This window comes from Chenopodium album, chromosome 9, assembly GCF_948465745.1.
Source record: "Chenopodium album chromosome 9, dcCheAlbu1.1, whole genome shotgun sequence".
Classification (NCBI taxonomy): Eukaryota; Viridiplantae; Streptophyta; class Magnoliopsida; order Caryophyllales; family Amaranthaceae; genus Chenopodium; species Chenopodium album.
In genome coordinates, this window is record NC_137842.1 from 62,236,909 (window position 1) to 62,246,238 (window position 9,330).

At 36.0% G+C, this 9,330-nt stretch overlaps 1 protein-coding gene across 1 annotated transcript; it reads left to right on the plus strand.

Moving 5' to 3' along the window:
- The first annotated feature begins 1,619 nt into the window (after nt 1-1,619).
- LOC145560071 (cleavage and polyadenylation specificity factor subunit 3-I-like) lies at nt 1,620-8,618 on the plus strand. Its single transcript, XM_081621329.1, has 6 exons — nt 1,620-1,823; nt 2,488-2,649; nt 2,749-2,846; nt 3,195-3,240; nt 3,322-3,471; nt 6,812-8,618. The coding sequence occupies exons 2-6, from the start codon at nt 2,497-2,499 to the stop codon at nt 8,447-8,449; spliced, it is 2,085 nt and encodes a 694-aa protein (XP_081477455.1). The 5' UTR covers nt 1,620-1,823; nt 2,488-2,496; the 3' UTR covers nt 8,450-8,618.
- Nucleotides 8,619-9,330: the final 712 nt, after the last annotated feature.

The window sequence follows — 9,330 nt, forward strand, 5'->3', positions numbered from 1 at the left end:
AATATATGAGATCATGGAGAATTGAATATCTTAAATGAAAAGTAGCATTAAATGTTAATCTATTGAAAATTGATTCTGCTACATTGTTTTATGGACATATAATCACATTAAATGAGTAATAATTAATAAATTGATAACTTATATATAAATATTTGGAAAAATACACTTTAATAATCCCAATTATGGACGATTTACCTACAATAATCCCAACTAACGTTTATTCTACAATAATCCCAACTATTGGGTCAGTTTTCCTCCAGCAGTCCCAAAAACCGGTTACTTGCTGAGAGGGTAAAATTTTTTTTTGTTGTTTTTTAAATGCCACATGTCATCACATGATTGGCTTATTTAAAAAAAATTTAAAAAATAAAAAAAAAAAAAAAAATAAAAAATAAAAAAAAACAAAAATCGAATCAGCCAACCACCGCCGTTCCCAGCCACCCACAGCAAATTGGAACTGGCCGACCACCTCCCTAACTTCCCGAAAACGGCCGGTCGGCCCTCCCTACCCTCGAAACACACACCCCCGATCAACCCCAACCCCCTAAAACCACTCTCCTCCCTTACAACCCCTTCGCCGGAAAATCAATTCAAAAAAAAAAAAAAATCAACCACTCCTCCTCCCTTCCTACACCCTTGAAACTTCCCATGGGGGCGAATTCGAGGGTTGGGGAAAGAAGGAGGGTCGTTTTTGAGGGTTAGGGGAGACGGATGGCCATTTTTCGAGGGGTTGGGGGTTGGCCCTAGTGTTTTGCGGTGGCACAAAGGTATTTTGGTGCGATTTAGGGCCGCTGCTGGTGGTTTCACGGCCAAGTTTAGGTGTTTTGGCCGATTTCGGGGGTGCGGCTGGTCTTGGGAGTCGTTTCCGGCGTGGGTGGCTGGAGAAGGTGGTGTTTTAGGGTTGCAGCAGGAGGTGGAGGTGGTGGTTAAGGGCTGGAATGGTGGCTGCCGGATTTTTTTTTGGTTTTTTGTTTTTTTTATTTAATTTTTTTAGAACCACTCACACGCTGACACGTGTCAAACAACCTTCAATAATAGGTTGTTGACTTTTGTTGACCGGTTTGGGACTGCTTGAGGAAAACTGACCTAATAGTTGGGATTATTGTAGAATAAACGTTAGTTGGGATTATTGTAGGTAAATCGCCCATAGTTGGGATTATTAAAATGTATTTTTCCTAAATATTTATACCTTAACTAACGCCCCAAGGCGCCCGTTAGCGGGATCGTTTTTTTTATAGGCAAATACATGTTCATGTTCGAGATACACAATTATTGTTTACCACATGTCATTTTGATAAATAAATCAATAAATTTTTCAATAAAAGCGGGTCCTACAGTTATGAATCTTATGATGACTGGATAAACTTATCGATTTATTTACCAAAATGCCCACAGAGATTACCCGGGGCTTTTTTTTTTTTTTTTTTTTTTAACCATTAACACAAATAGAGGACAAAATTTTGCCCGTAGCAAATTCGAAACTTAGAGTCTGTTCTCTTCCGCTTAATTTCACTTCACTTTAATTAAGTTCTATTCAGTTCATTTTTGCTTAATTCAATTCACCTCTAATCACTTCCGTTCATTTCAATTTAATTCAATTCACCTCGAATCACTTCGGAACAGACCCTCAGCCAAAGTTTCATCCGAACTCCCCTAGGCGCCCGGCACTACTAGCCTACTTTTCTGTTCAACCGCGGGTTCCTTCTCTCTCTCCTCTCTTTCATCTCATTCCATCCAAAAACCACCGTCTTCATTGCCGTCGACAACCTACCATCACCTCTTCATTGCTTTCACCGCCACTTCCACCACTTACATTTGCTTTGGTAAGTTTATGCTTCGATTTTCGATCACTTAGGTTTTCTAATTAGGGTTTATCGCTGTAAATTGAGTACGATTCGATATGGACTGTTGTTATGTAATGGATATTAATGATTATATTTGATTGTTTTTGAGCTTAGGAAACTACATTATTTGAGTTGCACACCAAGTGTTCGGTGAAATGCATGAATGAAAATGTTTTCATAATTTTGGGTTGTTGTCTACTTTTATTGATAGTAGAAGTAGAATTGTATATTTACAAACACTGATTTCAGCTTAATTACACCTAAGTTTTAGAAAAGATTGGTTTCAAGACTTTCTGATTTTTCGGGGTTGAACCCTATATTACATGAATTTAGGTCAAAAATTTGGATTGGAATTAGAGATTAGCCAATATGCATAATGTCATAGCTTTGTATATTGTATTGAATAGAAAACCGGGCTTTGTAGGAATTGGCTGAAGTATTCATTCTGTAGTGTAGCAAGTAAGTGAGAATAGTGTTTCAAATTCTTACCATGTCATCCCCGAGAGTGCGGTTATTGTATTGAATCGAAAGGAAATATAATGGAAACAAATGGGAAGGTTTATAGTTGTTGCATGTTTGAGTTTGAAGTGAGTATTATGTGATGTTTTAAAACACTATATGATCGTTGTTGTCCTTGTTGAAGGATTTAAATATGGCGTCAACTGGTCAGCCACCATCATCGCTGAAAAAACGCGATTCTCCAGCCACAAGAGAAGGAGATCAACTTATTATAACCCCATTAGGCGCTGGAAGTGAAGTGGGACGATCTTGTGTTTATATGTCCTACAAAGGGAAGACTGTAATGGTATAGACTGCTCACAAACTTCTACTCTGTTAGCGGGACTAAATGTTAATACCTTATCTCGTTTTTGGTTACTTAAATCATTCATTATCTTCCTTCCAGTTTGACTGTGGCATTCACCCTGCATATTCTGGAATGGCTGCTTTGCCTTACTTTGATGAAATTGATCCTTCAACAATTGACGTCCTTCTGATTACTCAGTATGTTTTTCTTTCCTTTTTCAGCTGATTTGTTCAGACATACAACTTTGTTTTAATTTTGCTAAGGTATTTGCATGCGTTGAATTCTACCTTTGTCCAATTGTTGTCTTGTTGGTAAGGCCTAAAGATAATAGGCCATTCTCTATACCTTACAACCAACTTAGCAGTGTTGTATTCTACTTAAAAATCTACAGTGTTCTTCTTATTACTCCTGTTTTTGTTTGGTTGCATCTTGCTTTTCTGTGTTGTTGTTGTTGTTGTTTTTTTTTTTTTTTTTTTATTTTTTTTATTTTTTTTTTTATTTTTAAATATTTGATTCATTCCATTGATCCCGCATCATACCTGCAGCTTTCACTTGGATCATGCTGCATCTCTTCCATATTTCTTGGAAAAGGTTTGTGTTTGCTTGATCTGTAATTATATACTTCAGAGGACACTCTACTTGTACTAACTCATTCTCTGTTTCTATTATCAGACTACATTTAAAGGCAAAGTTTATATGACTCATGCAACTAAAGCTATCTACAGACTTCTTTTGTCTGATTATGTCAAAGTCAGCAAAGTTTCAGTTGAAGACATGCTGTTTGATGAGCAAGATATTCTTCGTTCTATGGACAGAATTGAGGTTGGTTTTCTCTCCAAATTGCATAGGAATGTTATCATTGTTTTGGAATTGCCTCTTTTTTCCGTCTTTGTTTTAAAAATTAGTTTAGTATCTTAATTGCTTTTCTGAAGATGAAGGCCTTATTTGGCAACAAGGTTAGCTGTGACTCCTGTTAGATGTTTGTATGAGCTAGTTTGGTTTGACTAGTTGCTTGCTATTTATGTAAAAGTGTTTGGTAAATAGCTGCAAGCTAATAACTATTTAATTGTGTAAAATGATCAGTTAGGATATATCATATATTTTTAGCTATTATTAGAATATTAGTTCGAACAAACTTGGTATTAGTATTATTTGATCAGCTTTAAGATAGAAGAGTAATATCTTTTTAACTGCCACAAACCTATCATCAAAAAACTGATATTAGTAGCTTTTTCAAAATTAGCCTTTTGAACTCAAAACTTTATAATCCCCGCAGCCAATGATCCAAACACTCATATTACAGGTTTTTGAGTTAGTCAAAGTTCAAACCTCTCTTTTTGCCCCAAACCTCTTCTATCCAAACACCCTCAAGCATATTGAATTGATGGTGTTGTTATAAACTTATATTGAAATAATGATCTACTAGTCACCGCACTTTCATAGTCAATAGAGTTCCACATGGCTTACTTTTCCTAACAGATAATTAACCGGCAAATAGGATTTTATACTGGCTATTCGACTTCCAACTTACCCATTTTCTTACGGGTTAGCTCTTCTTGTATCTGTAACTTCTTTTGACCATCTTGGTACTTAGTTGTAGCCGTGTGGATTGAATCCATGGTGTCTTAAGTCATGAATGCCAACATTATAGCTACAACACGCTTAAGGCCTTTTACGGTGCTTAGGGCAATTGTTCTCTGGAACAACGGAAGAACTAAGAGTCTTAACAGATTTTTTAAAAAATATATTTTTCATTTCTAACTAGGGGACTAATGGACTATGTCATCTATGTGTTATATATATTTTCTGTTTGCATGCTATCTTTTACCTATGCCTTCTAATAGTCTTTCTCAACCCTTTCCCCTTGGCTTGTTTTAGCTTTTCTATATACTTCCTCCTTTCTTTTTTAGTTTACACGTTTTAACTTTTGATGCTATTCAAAATTTCAAATGCACAATTTTAACAATCTTTTTGTGATTTATGCTTAAGATAGATTATAGTCATGTCTCATGTGGCATTTTGTTAGATTCGCGTTGTTGCATATATTCAAAATGCCCAACTTTTTATAAGTTTAATTCATTGAAAGATATTTATGGTTGAAGTTTCGCATTGGCATACGTCATAAAAGAAATGTGTCAACTTAAAAAGAACAAAGGAAGTATATTATTACTGTTGCCATTGTCATTATTATCATTGTTTATTATTATTGTTTATTTATCATTATTGCTGTACTAGCTTTTTTGCATTTTGTTATACTAATTCAGAAACCTAAGTATAACTTGAAAAAAGTACCAATACTCCCTCTGGCCTTATTTATATGACGCACTTTGGTTTTTTTTGGTTAAATTACTATTTAGACCCCTTTTCTTGCTCACAAATATATACAAATGTTAATAAATTAGATGTTGGAGCTTGGAGTTATAGTTATGGATGTTTTTTTTCTTCAGAATATTAACTTTTTTCAATTCTCACTACTTCCTCCATTTCTTTTTAGTTGCATTACTTTAAAAATTGCGGCCTCCTACACTATTTTTGGAGATGAGAGAGTTAGAGGAAAAGAAAATAATAGACCCATTTGATAGGAGAAAGATAAAGAGAGTTTATTAATTAAAAAGGAAAGTGATGATCTATATTGAAACTCCCTGTTTTAGAAGGTGATGAATCTAAAAAACACAGAGGAAGTAATAAATAATAAAAGATAATATAGGGGGTAGTATTTAAGTTTTTTTTTTTTTTTTGGAGTTTTGCACTTGAATTAAGGTGACAAAACCACCAAAATTCTAGTATTATTGGAAATGTGAATGTAAGTTTGAAATGATGATAGCATTGTAGAGGGAAAGAAAAGAAGGGGAAAACGAGGGAAGAGAAAAGGAAGTGAGGGGTGGAAATAGTGAGCTTCAATTTTCCTCTCAAAATTTCCCGAATGGAGGGATATGATTTATTAAATGATAAAGGAAAATGGATCCCTCTAATCCTTTTCCCTTATCATCCAACAATGGAAAATTAATCCCTTACTTTCCCTTTCGGCCTTTCCTCCCTTAAACTTCAAATCTTTCTATCCAAATATCGTGTTAATAATGGTAAGTTGTCAAGAACCGCTTCTCACACAATGTAATTAAGACTAATTAACGCAAATTAAGGTTAAGCTTGAGTAATTTGATTAGACAGGAAGGTCAAAAGATTACAAGATAGCAATAGCTTGAGGCTATAAATCTCTAAGTAGCTTTAGGCTACAACTCTCATGAGAATTCTCTCAACAATTTTCTGGATAAAACGGCTATTACTACATACCATGCAATTTATACTCAAGCTCCAATATACCCTAAAACTAATACTAGTTGACTTACAAAGCTTAGGGAACATCAATCTTTTTGCCATGGTTACAAAGTGGTGTCTCATCCTTTTCAAGCTTGTCTCTTTCCCAATTTGGCTTCCTTGACAATTGCTACTGCTCTCCTTGTTCCTCCACTTCTGTTGCTTGCTCTTGCTGGTTTACCGTTGTGTTTGATTTGTTTGTGTCCTGGACCCAATTCGTGAGCTTGACTCTTCTTGGACCTACGGTGATAAACCTTAATGGGCTGGCCCAATTTTGGGTCTATCACTTAAGTGTTAGATAGAATCATTTAAATTTTATATTGGAATTGTAAAATTAGTGTTTTACTACATTTCACTTCACATTTGGAAGTTACTAGTTAACACTCAACAGTGATTAGCAATGTTGCAGTAAGAATACATTCATCATGATCTCCTGTCAAAATAATGACAATATAAATAAAATATTCTTGATCTCTCTAAGCTTTGTTTGTGCTGCGAATCCATGTTTTTTATTTGTTTCTTTGTGCATGATTAAGTTCCCCTATAAAAGAATTGAAGCATGGACATCTTGAGGAAGCATGCTGTAGGATGGAACTGTAAAACAACCATTATTTATCAATCACATCATGAATAATTACCTGGGGAAAATGAATCTGATTACTTAATTTTGTAGCGAAATATCATAGCATGTTATTAGCTTGATTTTATTTTTTCACTCTACCCATATATTGTCCATTGATGACTTGTTTAAGACATTCCCATGCAGCGTATTTAAGAGTCTTTATGTTGAAATGCATTCTGACATAGTGATATGGTCAACATTGATAATGTATCATATCATCTGTAGGTTATTGATTTTCATCAAACTTTAGAAGTAAATGGAATTCGTTTCTGGTGTTATACTGCCGGTCATGTCCTTGGTGCAGCCATGTTCATGGTGGACATTGCCGGAGTGAGAGTGCTTTATACTGGTGATTATTCCCGTGAAGAAGACAGACATTTACGTTGTGCTGAGACTCCTGAGTTCTCTCCTGACATATGTATAATTGAATCCACTTATGGTATTCAGCTACATCAACCTAGGCACATGAGAGAGAAACGCTTCACTGATGTTATTCACTCTACTGTTGCCCAAGGGGGCCGTGTTCTTATTCCGGCATTTGCTCTTGGTCGTGCTCAAGAACTGTTATTAATTCTTGATGAGTATTGGTCGAATCACCCTGAGCTTCACAACATCCCCATATATTATGCTTCTCCTCTTGCAAAAAGATGCATGGCTGTCTATCAGACCTACATAAATGCTATGAATGACAGGATCCGCAGCCAATTTGAAAGTTCAAACCCCTTTGACTTCAAGCACATATCTCCACTGAAGAGCATTGAGAATTTTGATGATGTCGGTCCCTCAGTGGTGATGGCAAGTCCAGGTGGGCTTCAGAGTGGGCTGTCCAGACAGCTTTTTGACAAGTGGTGTACAGACAAGAAAAATACATGTGTCATTCCTGGGTATGTAGTTGAAGGGACGTTGGCCAAAACCATCTTAAACGAACCAAAGGAAGTGACCCTGATGAACGGTCTTGCTGCTCCTCTTAATATGCAGGTCCGTTACATATCCTTCTCTGCTCATGCTGATTATTCTGAAACAAGTGCTTTCCTTAAAGAGCTTATGCCTCCCAACATAATACTTGTTCATGGAGAGGCTACTCAAATGGGAAGGCTTAAACAGAGTCTCATCGACTTGTTTTCTGATCAGAATACCAAAATTATGTCTCCTAAGAACTGCCAGTCTGTTGAAATGTATTTTAGTTCTGAAAAAATGGCAAAAACCATAGGAAGGCTCGCTGAGAAAACCCCTGAAGTTGGTGAAACTGTGAGTGGTTTATTGGTGAAGAAAGGCTTCACTTACCAGATTATGGCCCCAGAAGATCTTCACTTATTTTCTCAGCTATGCACAGCTAATGTTAACCAACGGATTACCATTCCTTATTCTGGTGCATTTGGTGTTTTGAAGCACAGATTAAAGCAGATATATGAGAGTGTTGAATCTGGGGTTGATGAAGATTCTAATGTTCCAACATTACGGGTACATGATTCTGTTACTATAAAGCAGGAGTCAGAAAAGCATGTATCCCTCCATTGGTCAGCTGATCCAATCTGCGACATGGTTTCAGATTCAATAGTGGCTATGGTTCTAAATTTGAGCAAAGAGATGCCTAAAGTAGTGGTTGATTCAGAGTCTGAAAAAACTCAAGAAAGTCAGGAGAAGATGCAGAAGGTTGCCCATGCACTTCTGGTATCACTGTTTGGAGATGTGAAGTTGGGTGAAGATGGGAGATTGGTGATCACTGTTGACAACAATGTGGCTTATCTTGACAAACAGAGTGGTGATGTTGAGAGTGAGAATGAAGGGCTGAAGGAAAGAGTTAGAACAGCATTCCGACGTATCCATAGTGCTGTCAAGCCTATTCCTCTTCCTGCTGCGTAGCTAACTACTAACACCTAGACTTTTTTTTATTTTAATTTGAGAAGTCAATAGTGGTATACAGGTTAGAGTATTTATGGTGAGTCTGTATCTTGTTTGATCTTAACTTTGTTCTGGACAGATTAAATGTCCATTGTTGTACATTTTATCTACCAATGCAGCTTGTTTTGCCCCTCTTTTTGTTAATTTAATGAAAAGGATTTACAGTTCACCTCATTCTAATTCGAGAAAAATAAGTTTATAAGCTTGATACACAAAAAGATGTAAATCAAGGGGTAGTATGGTCATTTCAGCTAATAAATAAGGGATAGCTTTGCCATTCCACCAAGACTTGGTCAATTTATCTACGTAGTACAGTACTTTTTATTTCTTAAAAACTGATGGCTGATTTATCCACAATTGTTATAGGGTGGAAGTAGTTATCCTAATTATTTAATTTGATAAAAAAAAAAAAAAACCCATACGCTCTCCCTTGCAAGATAGGGTTTCCTCCTCGAAAGAAAGTTGACCTCCATCACCGATGCTGATCTCCGACACTATGGCTGAGGACCTTTTTCTAAATGCTCTTCTCTTCGTCTTGACAACGACGATGTTGAAGTGGTGGATTTAGGGGCTGGGAAGGTACGAAATTAAAAAAAAAATTAAAAAAAATAAATAAAAATAAGTTTATATTTTTTTATAAACAAGCTAAGTAAAATATATCAAGGGGTATATCTGACTTTATTCTCATTAAGTTGGGGATATAGTTGTCATTTACTACTAAAAATGCTATTAGGGTGTTGTTTGAGTTACTAATGTAGGTAGTGAGGTAGAAGTAGGAGAAGGGGCGACAAAGCCATCAGACTCGCCGAAAATGCTTTGTCTTTTTGTTTTAACGGGTCGGT

Bases quoted from the DNA above. Each gene is read 5' to 3' on its own strand.
- LOC145560071 (XM_081621329.1), top strand. From the start codon at position 2,497: ATGGCGTCAACTGGTCAGCCACCATCATCGCTGAAAAAACGCGATTCT. The intron at 2,847-3,194 runs GTATGTTTTTCT...TCATACCTGCAG, and splicing joins GACGTCCTTCTGATTACTCA to CTTTCACTTGGATCATGCTG. The intron at 3,241-3,321 runs GTTTGTGTTTGC...TTCTATTATCAG, and splicing joins TTCCATATTTCTTGGAAAAG to ACTACATTTAAAGGCAAAGT.